The sequence below is a fragment of the Nyctereutes procyonoides genome, unplaced genomic scaffold, assembly GCF_905146905.1.
Source record: "Nyctereutes procyonoides isolate TBG_1078 unplaced genomic scaffold, NYPRO_anot_genome, whole genome shotgun sequence".
Lineage (NCBI taxonomy): Eukaryota > Metazoa > Chordata > Mammalia > Carnivora > Canidae > Nyctereutes > Nyctereutes procyonoides.
The window spans coordinates 53,496,094-53,516,862 of NW_026575142.1; the positions used below are offsets into that span (position 1 = coordinate 53,496,094).

The 20,769-nt window shown below is 39.2% G+C and overlaps 1 protein-coding gene across 1 annotated transcript in view; it reads left to right on the forward strand.

Moving 5' to 3' along the window:
- The window catches only part of CLDN16 (claudin 16), a 74,163-nt gene that overhangs the window by 43,146 nt on the left and 10,248 nt on the right, over positions 1 to 20,769 (forward strand). The window contains exon 2 of the mRNA XM_055307682.1: positions 9,257 to 9,469. Coding sequence (XP_055163657.1) covers positions 9,356 to 9,469 — 114 coding nt within the window. The 5' untranslated portion in view covers positions 9,257 to 9,355. The remainder of the gene's footprint in view (positions 1 to 9,256; positions 9,470 to 20,769) is intronic.

Sequence of the window (20,769 nt, forward strand, 5' to 3'; positions counted from 1 at the left end):
TCAACAATGCTCTCTTCCATGAAGAATTAGTAATGATTGCCTAGAGATATTAATCACTCCATCGTTCATGCTCGTAAAACATTTTTCAGAAACATATATTTCAACACAAGATCCTGCAATCAATCTATCATCTTCCTCTCTATTTTCTCATTTGATTGCAAATTTCTTGAATGATGTTTTATTGATGTTTGGATATCAAGCCTAATCTTATGCCTAACACCCACTATCTACTGGAGAGTTTTGTTCTGTTAAACATCATCTGGAGACATCAAACTTACATATAGAAAACTTGAAACAATGACATGCTAAACTATGTGGCTATTGATTACAAGTCCAATGGACAGAGAGGAGAGTGAGCTAACCATATCAAGTCAGGCTTCATGAAGCTAATGATGATTAAGATTATAATAAATGGAAGGAAAAATAAAAAGCATCCCAGCCAGAAGAAAGAGCATAAACATATATTCAGAGACAGAAATAGCCAGAGGTTAAGAAAAAAAACTTCTATAATGACTAGACTGGGAGTTGCATTGATAACTGAGCAAGCAAAGTAGGGGTAATATAAATTGTTGTCTTAGAGAAGTATATTAGTAGCCAGGGTTCTATAAAGAAACAGAACTAATAGGATGTGGGATAGATATAGATATAGATATAGATATAGATATAGATATAGATATAGATATAGATAGTTAAGATGGAGATCCAGAAGAATTGGTCCAAAGTCTGCAAGTCTGAGAACCAATGATACAGTTCTCATCTGAAGGTTGGCAGTCTCCAGACCTAGGAAGAGCAAATGTTTCAGTTTAAGTCTGAGGGGAAGAGAAAACTAAGGTCTCAGTTCAGAGGCAGTCTGATGGAAAATTTCTGTCTTTCTGGGAGGAAGTTTAGCTTTGTTCTATTCAGGCCTTCAGAGGATTGAATGAGACCCACCCACATTAAGGAGGACAATCTACTTAGTAAACTGCTTTAAATGTTAACCTCACTCTAAATATCCTCACAGAGGCACCCAGAATAATGTTTTCCTAAACCTCTTGGGCACCTGTGACCCACTCAAGTTGATAACATAAAGTTAACCATCACAAGATGTACAGAGAAAATATTAGGAAAGAAAAGTTTTGTTCCATGTTATTAATAACAGGCTTTCTGAAAAAGGCATCCTGAAGGATACATAGGTTTGGGGTTAGTGGAATGGGGGCTTTAGTGGGGATCATTCCTGGAGACAAAGCAATATGAGCAAAGATACAAGTTAGGAAAGGTCAGGGTACTTGTGGTTCCAGAAATGGTTCACTCACATGAAGCATAGGATATGGAGAGGGAAGAGCAAAATGCTCCCACCATACTTCCTCTCCTCCGCCCTGCCCCGAGCAATCCTCCAGGGCACTGGAGGACATTGTGTTGTATCTATTTCTAACTAATAAAACATTCCTGTGGCTTGATTGGTTACCAAAACACTTAGGTCTCCATGTTCTCTATGAAAGAGAAAAACTATTTCAACTCAGGGTTATTCTAGGGATAAGAGGGGTTGAAAAAAAAATCAAGTCCTTTGCATTTCTGTTCTCTTTTCACTTCATACTGTTTCTCCAGCACAAGGCTGACTGTGAAAATAATGCCGGACATAAAAAGTATAGACAAATTATGGAGATTAAAAAAAGAACGAGGGGGGCAGCCTGGGTGGCTCAGCGGTTTAGCACCGCCTACAGCCCAGGGCCTGATCCTGGAGACCCTGGATCGAGTCCCACGTTGGGCTCCCTGCATGGAGCCTGCTTCTCCCTCTGCCTGTGTCTCTGCCTCTCTCTCTCTCTCTATGAATTAAAAAAAAAAAAAAAAAAAAAAAAACTAAAAAAAGAACAAGGCTGATGAATTTGTTTCTAAATCAGTAGGGTTTTAAGTCACATGCCAAGGAATCAGAGGGCCAAGAAAGCTTGGAGTTGTTTCTCTTTGGTGGGCAGAAGGAAACTGGTTTACAAATGAACAATACAAGTTGGAGTTCCAGGGACCATAGTTGAGCAGGATGGGGGAGAGATTATTCAGACAGGCTGGGAGGGGGGAGTACAAGCCAGGTCCTAGGGACAACCAAACCTAAAAACTAGGGCATCTGGTCACTTTGCAAGTCCAAGGGATCAGTAGTGGGATTTAAATGACAGATAAAGTCCAAAGGCTCTGAATCCAAAAGCCATTGGAAGACGAAGCACTGGTACTGGGTGATGTAGGGCAAAGAGCAAGGGAAAGAGTAAAGGTAATTTCCTAAAATATAATTAATTGACTAGGCATTGTTTATATATGCTTCCCCATACCTAGTTGGTGGTCACTGTGGTTTAAAGGCTAAAGGTTAGGGCAGATAGGATTTAAGTTTCCAGGTAGCAGTAAAAAAGGATGTTCTCTGATCTCCCTGCTAATCGATCACTCTTTCTTTCTTGTCTAAAACTTTCATTGACTCAATAAACAGTAAATTAATCCATGCTCCTCAATCTGGAATTGAATATGTTCCACAATGTGACTCTAATCTGCCCCTCCAGCTTCATTTTTCTCTCTTGTCCTAAACATATACTAAACTATGAATATAGCAGAGCGTTGGCTATTTCTTCATCTTATACCTTTTCTTCTACCTCTAGACCCTTGATAACATTGTATTATCACTGATGTCATTTAGCACCAGTGTATCGAATGAAATTGAAGTTAGCAATCCACTGTCTTGATAGGAACTTTCTTTATGCAATTGTCCCTCCAGAATGCTGAACAAAGGCTATATTAATTGAGCCCAGTGGATTGTAAATGTGGGCACAAGGGCAGTGATAAGGACACAGCCTGACAGTTTATAAAAGCATCTCCTACTGTTCCCTGACAATGTCAGTGTTTCCTTGCCCAGCACAGGTTAAGGACACACTGCACAGTCGCCATTCACATAGCCATTGCAATTTAAAAAGAGGAGCTGAGACTGATTCTGTAAGTGAACACTTATATATGTGCTGATAAAGCAAGACGGAAATGAAAAATGGTGAGAAAACATTAGTAATAGCAAATTGAATGTGTTTGAGTCAGTTGAAAAAATTTCACCTTGTGAGATTCACATAATATCAATTTGATACTGAACATAAGGATGTATATGGAGGGGTGTGGGCCATTCAAGACAAGAGTTTCATGTTGGGATGGCTTTTGTGAGTTATGTGTTAAGTTCAGAGGGAGTAAAATGCTAACCTTTGACACCAGGTTTATTCCAGCATGGTTCACCCAAAGCACCCTTGGAAGCTGAATTGCACTGTACCATGATGGAAGTCTTGTTTTTCTAGGTGAAATAAGTTACAGAATGAGTAGTGATGTACGCATTGCTGCTGAACTGAGGTGTGAATTTTGATGAATGATTCACTGTGTCACCTCTGAGACTTGGCTTAAGTAAGACTCACATTCTATATAAGGTAAGGGATAAATCAAGAACATAAAATTTCCAGGACTTCATGCTCTCCCAAGAATTCTCCAAATTGGAAAGTTCAAGTATCCCATCGTAAACTGATGCATGAACTCTATACAGTGGTAATCCCTCCTCGATTTGAATATCTCCAATGTCAGGAAACCTACCAGACCAGACCACTTTCCTTCAGTGAGTTTTAATTGTTGTAATTTTTGCCCTCAATCAAATATAATCCTTTCTATGCTTTTAAATATATATATATATATATATATATATATATATATATATATTTACTTATATTCTCTGAAACCTCCTGGAAAGATCATCATTTCTTTCTCACATGGCAATCCTCATATTATTATTTTTTAAATATATTTTCAATTTTTTTTAAGATTTATTTATTTATTCATGATAGATGTAGAGAGAGAAAGAGAGGCACAGGCACAGGAGGAGAGAGAAGCAGGCTCCATGCTGGGAGCCTGACGTGGGACTCGATCCCGGACTCCAGGATCACGCCCTGGGCCAAAGGCAGGCGCCAAACCCCTGAGCCACCCAGGGATCCCCTCCTCCTATTATTTAAAGCCCACTATCATGTTTGCTGTCTCCTTTATTTAGATTTAAAATGCCCTCTTCACCCTAATGCTCTGCAGGCATACCTACTAGGAGATGCTTACCAACTTCCTCACTAACTTAGAAGCTTCTCCTCTAGAAGAGGGCTCCAGTTTACTTTAAAAGGTGGTACCCAGAAGTAAACACAATAAATCCAAGCATGATCTAGCCAGGATAAATACTAGAAATCAGCCTAATATCATATAAGGCTGTATACTAGCTTTTTCAATTGTAGTCTGAGTTTCAGCTGAGGTCACTAGACAATAAGGACCACAACCCACGATGAGAAGGGAGACCCCAGGCAGAAGTTGCAAAAGAGGTGCCTTAGAACCTGTATCACAACTCGTAGTGGCCCAGCTATCTCAGCCCTGCCTCCTCACCCCACCCCAACTCCCAGCACCATACCCAGTGAATGGCAAGAAGGGAGATAAATTATTAGGAGATATTTTTGGAGACAGCCAGCGGTAGGTATTAAGTCCCACTTCCCTGCCACCACGGAGAAGGGTGAGCGTTCCCACACCTCACTCTAAGCCTAGGGAAAGGGCATTCGTCTCATCTACTCTGAAATCTTAATTCATTGATTGTTTCTTACTTCCCAGGCACTGTATTAAGACCTTGAAAAATGTTATTTATTCCTCACAGCCATCTTAGGCAGAATTCATAATTCTCATTTTATTGAGCAAGCAATTAAGTAGCTTGCCCAGGAACTCACATGTGTTAAGTAGCTTAGCCTGAACTCGGGTTTGCCTGACTCTGAGGTCCAAGCTTTTAACCACCGACGTCTTTTGCTATTCCTTGTAGTTGGCAAGGCCTTTGGCAGCAACAACTTGTTTTATTGTCTAGGTTTTTCCAGTGGGTACTGGGCAATTAAAAAGGAATGAGGAAATCATTCATAAGCTGTGGTATAAATCAACTATTCCGTCTAAGGATTTGTGTCATTATAAAGAGCATAGCTAGAAGGAACAGTTCGTGACACTAACAGGAACAACAGAGTTAACCGGAAAACACGTTGCTGGCTTTCTCAACCGAACGCAGAGCTGCTTCCACCTACAGGCCAACGGGACAAATACAGTCTCTCCCTTGGTACTATGAGCTCCTTTCACAGACGGGCTGCCCAGCTGCAAGGCAGGGGAGGCCCTCACCTCACCAGGTGGCTCTAAAGCTTCAACCAGCAGAAGTGTGGGCCCATGGGGACCCAGACTATGGATGAATGCACCAAAATACCTTAGGGCTCCTGCAAAACTGAGAGCTCCGGAGTTGCAAAAATCATAGCATCGCCTCGGCCAGCCCAGCACTGATCCTGGGGGACCCTGGATGGTTCACAAAGAGCAAGTCCAACCTTACTTCCTCTTCTGTAAAATGTGGGAGCTGGGAGGAGTCAATTAAATTCAGCTTAGATTTGTTAGGACCTACTGGCTGCCAGACAGGATCTTTATCACTCGGGATGCACTGGTGAACAAAACAAAGCTGTCTTCAGGAAGCTCAGATGAGATAATGCGTTTGAAAATATTTTGTCAACACTGCTGTGCCACATGCGTGGCCATAATCGTCCTTTGTGCTTATACTACATTGGGAAGCCCTGTGTGTTTCTAGCTCGTATGCTGGGCCCTGATTTTGGAAGTGGAACTGTAACTTAAGGCTGAATTCAGAGTTACCTGATGGACTTGTTCCCTTCCTAACATGAGCCTGGCTCTGGGCCACTCCCTGCAGCTTCTCAAAGTTGGGGACTAGGTCTTCCATCTTCCTTCTGTGCTGTGTCCCCAGAACCGAGCACAGAACTGAAGTCAGAGGAGGCTGTCCATGAATGTGTGCTGTGTGGAGCGGAACTGAACTGGGATTGAGTTGATGAAGCTAATTATTGCAGTCCAGAGCAAAAGGGATTTGCCTGTACAGGCCTGTGAGTGATTCGCGCTGCTTCTACACCCTCCATCCTGGCAGCTGCCTGCACATTTAAACCCTCCTTAGCAATGCACACACATTCCACCATGAAGTCCTTCCAACTCTGTTAATCAATATGGCTCTTCTTTTCTTAGATCCCCATTCATATTATGGCCTCAGCCCCAGAAAATATATTTAAACCTGATTGTCCTAGGTTATTCTCTAAAGGTGTTAAACTTTTGATTCTGGAATGCTCTTATAGTTGCAGGAATAGTACCTCTATCTTCAACCATATGCAATGTCCAGTATAACTTGGGGAATTAAATAAATTAAGTTACTGTCTATACCTTTCTTGGGGAAGAGTCTCTGATTTCCCAAGGTACATGCGTGCAAGTTTGTGTTTGCATGTAAAATCATATGTGTGCTCAGGGTTTTCTCCCTCACTTCATCCTCTCCAGGAAGTCCTGACAGCTGGGGCCGCCTGGGTGGCTCAGTCAGTTAAGCATCTGCCTTCAGCTCAGGTCATGATTCCAGGGTCCTGGGATTGAGCCCTATGAGCTCCCTGCTCAGCAGGTAGTCTGCTTCTCCCTCTGCTTCTGCCCCTGCTCGTGCCCTCTCTCTCTCTCTCTCTCTCTCTGTCTCTCTGTCTCTCTCCCTCTCAAATCAATAAATAAAATCTTAAAAAAAAATCCTGTTACTGGGATCTGGGACCTGCTATTGGTACTTATTAGGGAAGTGAAAGCACCAAAAATACAATTCTGATATCTCTCTTTGTTTTTTTTTTTTTTTTAAGATTTTATTTAATTATTCATGATAGTCACACAGAGAGAGACAGAGAGGCAGAGCCACAGTCAGAGGGAGAAGCAGGCCCCATGCACCGGTAGCCCGACGTGGGATTCGATCCCGGGTCTCCAGGATCGCGCCCTGGGCCAAAGGCAGGCGCCAAACCGCTGCACCACCCAGGGATCCCTGATATCTCTCTTTGAGATCTATAGTATTTGACTCCGAAAAATCATATTCTGGTTTTAATGCTGATTTTTCTTCTGTCCTCCTGAGTCTCTCAAAGCATGGTCATGTGTTTCAGAATCAGAATTTTATACAAGACATTTATAACATGTTAACACCTGGTCCCCATGCCCAGTTTCTTGAACTCAAATCTTTGAGGATGGAGCTCCTACTTCTGCGCTTATAAGAAATGGCTTTAGAGATTCCAGTGTGCACTGAAGTTTGAGAACCATTGCCCTGGGTGTGCTCTTAGCAGGAATAGTCACTGGGAAAGGTCCCTGGGTGGAAAGCTCACTGCTAAGTCCGGGACTTTTCCTGTAATGGGTTGTGTGCTTTTGGAATGGGTTTCCTCTCCCAGATCAATAGAGCGTGAACATTTTAGATTTTAGGGCACAGGGAAAGATTTGTGACTCACCAAAGTAGCATGTGTGCATTGTGGCTGCCTTTCACCATAGATAATTCCATTCTTTCAATGAGCACTTTAAAAAACAAACATTATTTTTCCCAATTGTCAAGTAAAATAAGTCAATAAAATAAGTAAAATTGAAAGCATCTCTAATGCACCTTACAAATTAATGATAACTACCTTAACAAATATATATAAAACAAATATATATTTAAATTATATAATATATATATACAAAACAATATATGTGTGTGTATGTGTATATATATATATATATATATATATATATATATATATAAAACGTATATATCCTAACCTTGTTTATGGTGACAACTAGGTTTATATTCCACATATGGTTTTATATCTTTACGTTTCAGGCCACTTTTAAATTTACACTTAATATATTTGAATACAAGTGAATTAAGATGAGAAAATACAAACTTTAGTCATAAAAGCTTATTATTTTAATATATCCTCAAAGGACATTGTATCAACACTGATTTTAGCCTTTTACCTGAAAGAGTATAACCCAATTATTTTTAAGTTGGGAAAAGAAAGTAATCCTTCCTTGAGCTATTCCTAAAATAACTCTCTGCTGATTTTTCCCAAAGTAATGACCTATTTGTAATTCTTCTTCTGTTCCTCACCAACTCCTTCTTTTTCTATCTCTCTCTCTTGGATTAAGAACCATATAAAATAGTTTTCATTATTATCACTTCAATTTTGGGTGTTAGTTTAGAGGAGTCTGGTGATGATAAAATGGGCACCTGTATGCTTTTGCAAGTATTCATACTCAGTAAGACTATGCACTCAGATATAGGTAAAACTCCAGTTGCTGCTGCTGTATCAAAAACTTTTTTTTTTTTAAATCCTTTCTCCTAGGGACGCCTGGATGGCTCAGTGGTTGAGCATCTGCCTTCAGCTCAGGTCATGATCCTGGGGTCCCGGGATCGAGTCCTGCATGGGGCTCCCTGCATGGAGCCTGCTTCTCCTTCTGCTTATGTCTCTGCCTCACCCTGTGTGTCTCTCATGAATAAGTAGATAAAATCTTTTTAAAAAATCATTTTTTCTAATATAAGCAGGTGGATTTTTTTTGACATATACTCATTCAGTGGTCCATGGGAGAAAAATAATCCTATAGAGAATTCTTGGTCATGCTAATGTTTACCATTCAGCTACTTTTGTCAACTACTCTTCTAAATATTATACAGACACAATGTCAATTCTCACAAACAGCTCATGAAGATGGCATTAGTACCTCCAGTTTTACAGAGAGCAAAGCGCAGGTGCCCTCAGCCCCTCAGCTTCAGAGCCAGGCTCTCCACGCAGAGCTGAGTGGATGTGAATGCGGGTGGCTTCCCACTCTACAGTGCCCAAAGGTTAGGAGCTGGGCTCTACCTGGGGCCAGGTACTGGAACCCCTTCAAGGGGCCGTCCTGTCCAGCACTGTGGAATGCAAACTCCCTGGAGCTACCACTTATTTAGCATAGTTGCACCAGTGGCCTGTCTGTCTAAGGTAGTCAACGCATATTAAAATGGTCCTCATAATAAAATAGCACGCAGTCAACCGTGTAGCCTCCTTACCGAGGAGGGAGGAGAATAGCTCACTTTCCCTGGAGGGCTTGAGAAAGATCAGTTTACAGGCGTCAGCATGGGGTGTGACCCTTCTTCCTTCTCCCCATCTTGGCATTGCCACGTGCCCCAGGTGACCATCATCTCCCATCAGCCCACACTCTGGGCAGAACATGTTACCAGGGCTCCTTTTCTCCCCCACCCAGAGCACACTCAGCCCTTTCTCTGCCCTGGCTTCTGATTGGAGGCTGGGTGCTTTGGATAATGACCTCCAGGACCCCTCCGAGGGTTACAGCCTGTTCGCATTACTCTCACTACAACTTAAGACGTCTGCAGTGGGGTGTGAGGAAAAGTCAAAGCCTGGTGTTTTCACATCCCCAGGTACCAGCAGCTCAGAAGACGGACAGCGTTCCAGCTACCTGAGGGGGCCCAGGGCTGACAGCTGCCCATGTGTCCCTTCCAGACAGGCTGCTCACCAACATGAGAGGCCTTCTCCAGTACACCGCCTGCTTCTTTGCCTTTTTCTCTACTGGGTTCTTGGTCGTGGCCACCTGGACAGACTGTTGGATGGTGAATGCTGACGATTCCCTGGAGGTAAGAAGTCAACGCCTTCTTTCTCTGACCCAAGGCTGTGCAAAGTTTCTCTCAGTCCCACTGTCTCAGGAAATTTTATCAGGATTAATGAAAGAAATAATAGCCAACATGGATGGACTTTTCCTTACTTACTACTTACTGAGTCTTACCTTCTTAGCTCATTCCATCATCACAGCTGATCTATGAGGTAGGTGGTGGTGTTATCCCATTTTATAGATGAGGTAACTGAATAATCCCTCTATTTTCATGAGGATAAGTTGACACAAGGGTAATTACATAACCCCTGCCACTGAGTCCTCCAGAAATTCATCTCTTCCACTGCTGCGTATACTAAATTGAATAACATTCCAGTGACATCCTTTCTGGCAACCAAACACTTTCTAATCTTGAGGAGAGCATTATGAGTAACACAAGAGCCCTCTCTTAAGTGATAATTTAAGAAACTGAGTAATCAAACTCAAGGTATATCAAACTTACCCAATTACTGTGCAAAAGAAAACTATTATTTTTAAGGAGTCTCTGAGTAGGAACAAGTACTCTGAGGGAGGACAAGTCTTCGCAGTGTGTCCTGAGGTACAGGGGGCAGATGTGGATTTACAAAACCCTCTCACATATAAGTTGTTCTTGGAAGTCAGCTGTTATGTAAGAAATGAGTGAGTGGTTCACATTTGAAGCATTTTATTTTTCTTACTGCAGAAGCTCAGAAGAAGCAGTTTTGAAGTTTACAGTTATTTCCTGTGGCTCTAAGAATCTGAGAGAGGTAGAACTGAGTAAAAAAATCCGATCTTCAAAATCAGCTCCTATTCATTAATAAGGCTCCAGAAAGTGTAGGTAAGAAAAAGAGACGATGTATCAGGAACTAAAAGGCGATAGCAACCCAACTGGCTCTCTCATGTACATCCTGAGGGAAACACTTTGTTCTTACAAATGCTCTACTGTCACCTTTATGACGTTTAGGAAAGCTACCCAAGTGCTAGTTTATGTATTCTTCTCCTGATTTTATTTATTAGACTCTCAAGTTGGAGGCAGAAATGAAAAGTAATAACCTTTCTATTTTGCTGTGTATTATTTTTGCTTTTATTATTATTATTATTATTATTATTTTGGCCTTTAATTTTCCTCCGACTTCTACATGGCATTTCAAAACCAACAGAGTTAGTTATAAATACTTCTTTAGCACCAGAAAATTATGTTTCTCAAAATTGTGACAGAATTGAAATACTGCAAAGGATATCTGCTATATCCGAGTCCAGTGATGTATTTTATCTGGCTGTGCCTATAAATGGTGAATGAAAAAAGAACGCCCTTTGAACAGCGCTCAGAGAAAAGCACAGATAAAAATGTCCTTTGCCCTTAGCTCACCAGAATCGGGATTGCCAGTAGTAGGAGATTAATTTCCAAATGTGTTGGGCTCCAGCAAAGTAGAAATATTTTTTTTTACGAATATGTAAAATCTTATCTAAAAGCACTATTAAAATATTTTCTAAAACAATTTGAAAATCTTTCTGCCTAAGCTGACAACATTACTAAGTTCACTCGATAAGAAATGGAAGTTTAGGAAGGGTCAGACCTTGCTGAGAGAGATTGAGAGTCCTGGCATTTAAAGCGCCTTCTTGCTTTGATTTCAGCACCCAACCAATTTGCCATCTGCTCTGTGCAAGAACACTGCTAGTTAAAATGAATGGAATGAGCAGCCCGGGTTATTCACCCCAAGTAAATCTTCGCTAACCTTGGACAATAGTTAGTATTTCTTAGCTTCTTTCTTATTTCTCATACTTGAAATGTATTACACAAACATTTCCCAAGAAGCCTCCACATTACAACAAAATCCCTGGGACAAATGAGATCTCTTGTCTCCAACAATCTCTTTATTTATTAATATTTTTAAAAGGACAGGGATCTCTCATGATAATTTCCCTGTCAGTTGGCCAGTATATAAAGGTGTATGATTATCCATAGATTTTGGGGTTCTGATACTCACTGTCTCAACTCTCCTCTTCTTTCTCCTTGCTTCCTTCCTTGTGGGTGTATCATCTTTGGTCCATATTAACAGCTCACTTTAAACCACTACTGGACAAGAGTTGACGCAACAAAAGTGCTTTAAAACACTTACCTATGGAGCATTTTTTTTAACCTATGGAGTTTTTAAACACAAAGCAGTATTATGAGTTTTTAGCTTCGTTGGCTTTGTGAATCTTATAGGGGGATGCAGGCATCAGAGTTGGAAAATAGATTCTGCAGTTCAATTCAACATAACGAATATGAAATGTATGGATGTAAAGAGTACTGTACTGATCCTACCAGAGGAGGCAGAGATAAAGCTTGAGTGAGTCCTGCCTTCCAGGAGTGGGCATTTAGTGAGGAAAAAAGATACCCATGAAACTATAATGAAAGGCACAGGCCAGTTCATATTCAAGAAAGAAATGAACAATATGCCATCGGAGCAAAGAAGATAGAATGATTATCCCTTGTTGCAGCAGGCCTCAGGGAGGAAAAGGCATTTGAGCAAAGCCTCCAGAAGACACAAAGGATTTCAAAAGGTAGAGATGGCAGCAGGGGACTTCCAGACCAGAGGACACATGGCAAACGTAGAGAATGAGAGGTCAGGGCTTGTTAGAGGATTAAGGTGAATAAGCGGGGCCAAGACACAGAAAGACCTCAAATATTCTTTTGTCTTACTGGAGAATACTCAAAATTGTGTAACATATTATAATGCCTTCCTCATGCCTCCCTTGAAGAGAGAAGTCCTTTGCATGAAGTAAAAATGTTTGGAAAAAAAAGAAATGGCCCACAAATGGCACTGTGCACAACCCCAAACCAGGGACCAGTGGCTCTAAGCCCCCATCATCACTGATTTTCCTGTGTCTCTGGGAAAACCCACACAGTGGACAGAACTTGGGCTTTAAGATTAATCCAGGCCATGTTCACATCTTACCTGTCTTCGTGCAAGCCCTGGCTCAGCCTTCAGGTCAGCTTCTTCAATTACAAAACAAAGCAAACTGCATTGTTTTAAAGTTTTTTTTTTTTTTCCTCAGTCTTCACATTCTTTAACCCCAGGACTCCTTGGCTATGACTGTCTGCCATCCCAGGGTCACTGAAGAATCAATAGAATCACAGCCTCTTCCCTCAAAACTTCCACTGAGAACCTAGTGCGCACGTTCTCCATTTCTCCGTAACTTCATACACCCTTCCTTTCTTCCGTCCTCCTTGTCTCCTTACGAATTTCTTCTTCCTGTCCTTCCCTTCATCTTCTTTTATCCCTTCCCTCCTTCCTTTTTGCCTTTTCCCTTCCCTCTCTCTTCCATCTCTTATGCTTTTCCTCTCCTTATTCTTTTTCTTTCTGCTAGTCTTTCCTTCATCTCTGTTTCTTTCCCTTTCTCTCTCTTTCCCTTTTCTTTCCTTTTTCTCTCCCTTCATTCCAGAAATACCATTTGATACCTCGGTCTCCCCTGTGCTGTGATGGGTACCAGTTAGGAAGGAAGATGCAAACTGGATCTACCTTAGGTTGCTCCCAGCTTACTGAGGGAGACAGACAAGAGAACTCATAGTTACAGTATGGTGTGGCAAGTGCCATCATAACAAATAGCTCCAAGCAGCCAGCTTGCCCAATCTTGGCTAACGAGTAAAGGCAACTTGGAAGAAGAAATACCTAAATTGAGACTTGAAGACCAGATGAGGAAGGGAGAAGTAGCGAGTATTCCAAGCACAGGAAAGAGTATGGGCAGAGATCCAGGTATGAGAGCAATATCTGTGGTTTTGGGCCATCTCAGCATGGTAAGAATTTCCAATGTAGGGAAGGGAATATAGGAGCTTGGTCATCAAAGGCTTTGTGCTCACGTAAAACAGATCTTACACAGTGGAGAAAGGTCCTTTGCTGTAAAGCATGCATGTGTTTCACATAGATCGGTTATTCTGGCTACTTGTGAGGTATGGTTAGAAAGGGTAAAATGAAGTGTAGGGAGACTAATTGGCAGGCCTTTGCCATAGAACAGAAAGGAAGCCACGGTGGTCTGGCCTATCAAGGCAGCAAGCATGGGAAACATGTAAAGATATGGGAAGCTCTAAAGAACTCTAATCAATAGAATTGATGATTGCATGTGGGGAAAGGAGCTGATTCTAGGGAGAAGTCAGGGTGCAAATCCATTTTATTGTTTTTAGGCAATTGGAAGAATGGCAGAGTCACTTACCAAGAGAGTAAATGGAGAAAAATTAGTCTCTATACAGAAGATATCAAGCAGCAGTATGCCTGGACCACCTCACTATTTGGTCCTCATTTAGATTTTTATATAGCACCTCAAGGCGACTGGGAATACAAGGCTTTATGGTGAGGAAGTTTACAGGTTGGACTTGATGGTAGAGGACCTGAGATTAAATCCCACACTGCCAGGCAATACTTACATATATTTAAATTGCAGACATTTAAATTGCTATAAAGCACATTTCCTCTTCTGTAAAAGAATAATATGCACATCATAAGTGTCTTGTGAGGATTAAATGAGCTTGTGTACCTAAAGCATTTACCACAGTACCAGGCAAATACAAATCAGTCAATAAATGAGAGATACGTTATTGTCTATTTGCAGTTTATTGTTTTGTTTTTGTTCTGGAGGAGGAGATGACATTTTGTATAATGTTCACTGAAGGGAGAGATATGAGATTTAAGTTCTATTCCTGTTTTCGCTATTGATTCTCTTGGAGAAATTTTGTTTACTTTGCTGAGCTGTGGTTTGCCCATTTTTTTTTTTTTTACTTATGACTGCTCCCTTCTTGTTTAACCAGGGAATAAGGCAGACAATAGAGAGAAAATAGCATTAGTTATTCATTAAATACATTTCAAAAAGAAAAAGAAATCATGAATAAATAATATTATTAATATGAACTAAATTGGAAGTTACATAATTCTTCATTAAGGATACTGAAATAAAAAAAATAGTTTCTTCACAAAGTTACTGGTCTTTCAGTTATCAGAAGGAAAGAATGTTTTCACAAGATTAATCCATTTTTCAGTTAATCTTGTGTTAATTATTTACTGAGAACTTGTTATATACCAAACACTATTATGATTAGAATTTTATTATCTTAAATGAAAGTGTCTTATACTTGGATTTATTTTATCCCCATAATCATGTTCTCTCCTGGGATTTCTAATCACATTAATGATGCTACAGTTGCTTCAGAAATGAAATAAGTATAAAAATTATTATACTAGCATGTAGTCTGCTTGTTCATATCCTAGTGTTACCTTCTAATTCATTACAGACTCCTTCAGCACACATCTGTGACAACAATATTGTCACAAATATTCTCCTGTTCATCTCATAATCTCCTACTGCACATAGCACCAACTTCCAAATCATGGGAACTCATGATTCACATGAATTTATTGGGCACTTATTAAGATACTTGGCATATCTATGAAAATAATGAATAAGTGAGTGAATTGTAACGTGAAGTGATCTTTGGAAATCACACACTGAGCCATAAGTGAGAAGTATCTCTGTAGGGAGACTACCACCTTTTCCTAGGCAAGATTTCTTATCTTACTACAATTTAAACTTCCTCTTTTTAATAACATGGGACTAAAAATCTAATTCTCTGGGATGTATAATAAGGTTGGCGAAGAGGGTATTCTGGTCCAGAGAATGTAGCTTTTTTGCCTGGTGTTTCACATAAAGATGAGAATGAAGAAAGGGAGAGAGAAAAAAGTAAATTGGTATTTTATTGTCATTCACTCAATGTGCATTGTGATATGTCACAACTGATGTGGCAGTCATTGCAAAGTTGTGGTACTATGCTTTCATAAGCATTCTAAAATGATTAAACATGTGGCTTAAAGAAGTTAAGCAAGAAATGTTAAATCTGAAATCTTTAGTAGTTCAAATATATAAATTAGGTAATATAACCATGAAGGCCACAAAAGTTATTATTTTACTTACTAAGAATGCATTATATCATTCTTGCCATTTATACCTTTAGCCAGTTTTCCACAAGTAAGTGAATAGAGCTAAACCAAATGTATGTTAGCAGATAAATTCATGGCATCTAAATGGAGAAGAACGGAAAGGTAACACCTAATATGTTTATCTTAATTTTGCTTCCTTATCCTTATAAATACCTTTTTTGTATTTTTTAGCCCAGAATAGTAAACAGAATAATATAAATTATTCAAATAAAACTTCATAATCCTAGTCTAAAAAATTCAAATGCATTGCATGTTAAAATCAAAATTGTTTTAAGTCTTAGTATTAAAACATGCTATTTACTATAGTATTATTACAACTTTTGTATCTTAATACATATACTTAATTAAATACTGAAAACAGGTAAGTTGTATTGTCAGTGTTCAAGTACATTAGCACAAGAATGGTAAGGTGATGTGAAAAGTATAAATTCCTATAATATGTGTATGCAAGGTGGTTTTTAAAACAATACATCTTCATGATTTACTCTTCTTTTGATTTATGAACACTTCCTCCTATATGTATTGTATTTACATATACATCACACTGCATAGGCATTTATAATCTAATGCATGTTGACAAAGAAAATCTTATTTGATAGTGGTCAGTTCACAATAAATATTTGCTAAGCCTATTGTGTACGTGTGTGTGTGTGTGTGTGTGTGTGTGTGTATTTTTTCCTCACCTGTAGCTGGAGAAAAATAAATGCTAATGAATTAAAATATTTTTAAGTTTCTCTAATTCTCAAAAGATATATAAAATACTTGGAGGCAAGACAAACACATCCAGAACTAGAGGAAACAAGACAAGGTAGGCAAAATTGTGTGTTGCTGCTTGTAGACATTTCCTGAATGATAAGGAAAGAAAAATTAGCAAAGACTGGGGTAAAGAGGCCTTAATGGAATACTCCTAAAGAGATCAGTGTAAGAAATCCCAGGATTAAGGAAATAAATTAGGATACTATAAATTCAATGGGGAAGAGTCATGGTCAATACAGTTTCCTAAAGCTTTTTCTGAGTGGTATCCTGCTCAGCCTGAGTCCTATGGTAAACAAACACTTCCCAGAGCCACTTGTGTAGCCAGGGTCCAGGCTGACAACAAATCAGTATAAACTCTGGAGTCTAAGTAATAGCTCTGACTCCCAGATTCAGCTGTTTTGTTTATCTGGTCAAGTTAAAAGTGCATATTAAGCATCAACTATGCATAGAGTGCATCAGTAACCATTATCTATGCCAGAGTTCAAATAAAAGTTAATACGTGTGGATTTGAAAATTTGATCAATTTTTTTTCTCAATAAATATGTATTGAGTATCTAGTATGTTTCAAGAAGACTCTGTAAGCTCCTTGAAAGCAAGGTGCCATACCTGTCTTGGTCATTGCTGTATCCCAGAATTTCGCTAGTTTGTTGACTGATACATGACAGGCATTCAATGAATAAAGTTTGAGAGATGACAAGAGACAGACTTGGGAGATAGATGTACATAAAGGCACATAAAAATAATAATGCAATATTGTAAATGCTATAGACTATGGACAAATTATGGAATGATCTAAAAAGAAATTAACTCCAGTTGGAGAAACTGTGAGAATGTCATGGAAGAAGGAGTATCTGTGAAGTGAGACTTGAATGATGGGTAGGAATTTTATTATAAACCAGGAGCAGAAAATGTACAGTCTGTACAGTCTGTTAGGAGCACAAAATGAACCCGGAAGTCAACATCCATGAGAGAGGCAGACTGGGTTGGGGGGTGAGGAACCCATCAGCAGAAGCCCCACCTCATGGGAGCAGTCACTCAGCTGGTGCTACTTATTGTTACATGGCATTGAGGAGTCTAGGTGGCCAGAATGACCAAGTTTCCAACAGAAGCCAGAAATCTGGACTGTTCTGTGAGATCTCTGTTTTATTATTTCAATTAATTAATATTAAGAGATTTATGCTGGCCTCATGTTGTACTTTTATTGTTACATCTTGGATAAACTAAGTTCTCCCCATTGAAGAGTTAATCTGCTCCTCACTTCAGGATTAATAGATATTCATTGAAATAATTCCTCTTGTATCATTATCTACATTTATTAATATATAAATTGCATGTTAAAAGAGTAAGCTTAAATTTGGCATCTTCTATTTTGAATGACCCTGTAAGATAAGAATTATTAGTTAACATTTTGCATTTTTGCCCTTTAAGAAAGGTTAACCATAATATTTTAAGCCTCAGTCTGCTTTTTAAACAGAACTTTGTCTTAAAACTTTTCAGAATTTAAATTTACTTGCATTTTAGGAAGTTCTTTAATAAGCCGTTGTATAACATAGGGATCAGTAAGTGAAGAGTATATGTTAGACAAGGAGGGGCTTTCCAAAATATGATAAATAACATAAAATCTTTTAACCTTGTGTTTTGTGCACAAAGGCACCTTTAAGGGTGTCTCCAGTAAGTGCTATATTAACACAGAAGTTTAGTTAATTACAGCCACTATTCTCACGTACCTTAACCAAGTGTGAATACCAAGCAATCTCATAGTGTGCCCCTGAGCATTAATACCTAATGAAATTGGATTCCTTGTTTCCTCTAATGAGCTCATTGCTTTTCTAAATATGGTCATTGCAGGTAAATGATCAATAGCCTTGAAAATGACACCACTGTTGGATTATTTTGCCAAGAGACTCTTTTTCAGTGTAAAATGAGTATTCTCACATCTATATTTCAGGTTCCTTCCTAAGTAAGCTCATGTATAACAAAAAATACCACAATGGGCTTGTTTATTTGTTTGTTTTAGTGTCTATTAGCAGGAACTATGGACAATCACTGTCTGATTGTAGACTTCAAATCCACACAACCTAGCTCGAGTTGGAACAAACTGGATGCAGTATGTTCCTGTTAATTGAGAGACTGAATGGCAATAAGCTATGAGAAGGTCTGTTTTCTATAATAGTTTGCACCAATAATCTCTACTGTATTCATTTCCTAGGGCTGCCATAACAAATTACCAAAATTTGGTGGCTTAACACAAGAAAAATTCTCTTGAAGTTCTGGAGGCCTAAGGTTTGAAATCAAGGTCTTGACAGGCCACACTCCTTCTGAAGGTTCTATGGGAGAATCCATCCCTTGCGTCTTCCAGCTTCTAGTGGCTATTGGCATTCCTTGATTTATGGCCACATCACTTCAATCTCTGCCTCTGTGGTCACATCACCTTCTGCTCTACGTGTCTTTCACCAAGACACTTGTCTTCAGATTTGGGGCCCACCTTAATAATCCAAGGTCTCCTTAGCTCAATATCCTTAGCTTTATAACATATGCAAAGTCCCTTTTTCCAAATAAGGTCACATCCATAGGTTCTGGGGCTTAGGACATGGACATCTTTTGAGGGGCCATCATTCAACCCATTATGTCTACCTTTCTTCTGTTATATTACAGTTAGTCATGTTGAACACAGACACTACTGAGGTTGTTATGATGTTTCAGTACTTTACTAAGATCATTTATGAGCAAATCATTTATATCATGTGTTTGTAATTTTAAATTCTTCTAACTCTCCTTGCACCATCTCCTTTATACCAATACGATTGAGGCTCAAAAAAGGTAAGATCTTGCCCAAGGATACAACACACCTAATAATAAGTATCAACTTAGATTTAAAGTCTGTACTTTTTTAACGTAACTTAAATCACATCCACATCTAACTTGAGATGTCCACGTCCTTATTTAGAAACTGATAAATTGATAAGTCAGATTTCACAAAGTAGACCTTCTCAGTTAAATTTCTGGTCCCTGTGATTCCTTAGGCAGATAATATTCCCAAATTCCAAAACATCTCTTCATATGTAACCTTAGGAAGAGTAAGCCAAAGTGAGGCTCTGTAGACTAGTAGCCACACGATGATATTAAAGTTAGGGCTGAACCCGTCCCTCAAAGCTGTCTTCCAATTTCCAATGCTAGCCTGAAATGGATTTAGAATTTTTTTAAGTGGGTTTTAAGTATCCTGCAGTGCCACACAGACTGCTGTATTGGAGTCCTATCTCCTCCACTTACTCACTAGGAAAGTTACTTTCTTGGGTTTATCACTTACCTTTCCTAGGTCTCATTCTCCTTATTTGTAAGATAACTGATAATAATTGATATCTCACAAGATCCTTTAAGAAATAACTGAGATTATAATATCCTTAAATAGTAACTGCTTCATAGTATAGACTTGATGTAGATTTTTAAAATTATTACCAATTAGGAATATTTTATATGTAAAGTGATAATGGAAGCACAACGTTGAAATTTGTGGTGGAGTGGCAAGTGGTACAGTTGTATTTGGCTCACAACAAAGCTTCGAGGCAGAATGTGGGGCAGAGAGTTTCAAAGCACAAATATTCTCAGATATGGTTTGCTTTTGCATATCAAAGTGTTTTATGTTCCTTCCTTTCTTCTTCACACCAGTTATGATCTCCCAGCTTTTTCATTTCTCTTCCCGCTTTATTTATTCTTTCTTTAAGGAAAAATTTAAGTTTTTATTTTCCAAGATAATTCTTGGTTAAATTTTACTGAACTATTCCCAGAATTCCTAGGTAATGTGAATCTGTAATTGAGTCAAGACAAACAGTCATATTAGCTCTGCTCCATATGCATGAGCTGTGTCAAGAATATTTGAAACTATTTTCTGTTGGCATGTTTACAGTTTTAAGAAATCTATTGTGACTTGCAGCTTATAGAAAAAGTAGGGAAAGGCTCAGGTCACTGGTATCTTTTAACTCTAGGTGGACACTTAGAATCACCTGCACAGAGTTTCTAAGGAAGAATGGTTTACAGCCATCAGGTTGAATGCAGTTAAGGCTCAGTTTGCTCCTATCCATATCATAGCTTAAATCCTTGTAGTATGTCAATGGGGCAAGGAGGAAGAAGTTGTGCATCTTTAGATTTCATGTATTGTTTTCCTTAGTTGTAGCTTTCTTTGGCAATTATTGTGAGTTCATGAACCTCGTATATAATAACAGTTTTCTTCATGGAATTCATTGTTTATGATGGGCAAAAATTAGTGTACATTCTTTTTTTTTTATTTATTTATGATAGTCATACAGAATGAGAGAGAGAGAGGCAGAGACATAGGCAGAGGGAGAAGCAGGCTCCATGCACCGGGAGCCCGACATGGGATTCGATCCCGGGTCTCCAGGATCGCGCCCTGGGCCAAAGGCAGGCGCCAAACCGCTGCGCCACCCAGGGATCCCCTTAATGTACATTCTTAGCAGACTCAGGATGTCAACAGTTAGCATCCATTGCTACGTGATTTTTTAATTTTTTTTCTCTTTTTTGATGATCAAATGTCAGCACAGGAAAGCGAAATGAATTGCCTCCATGT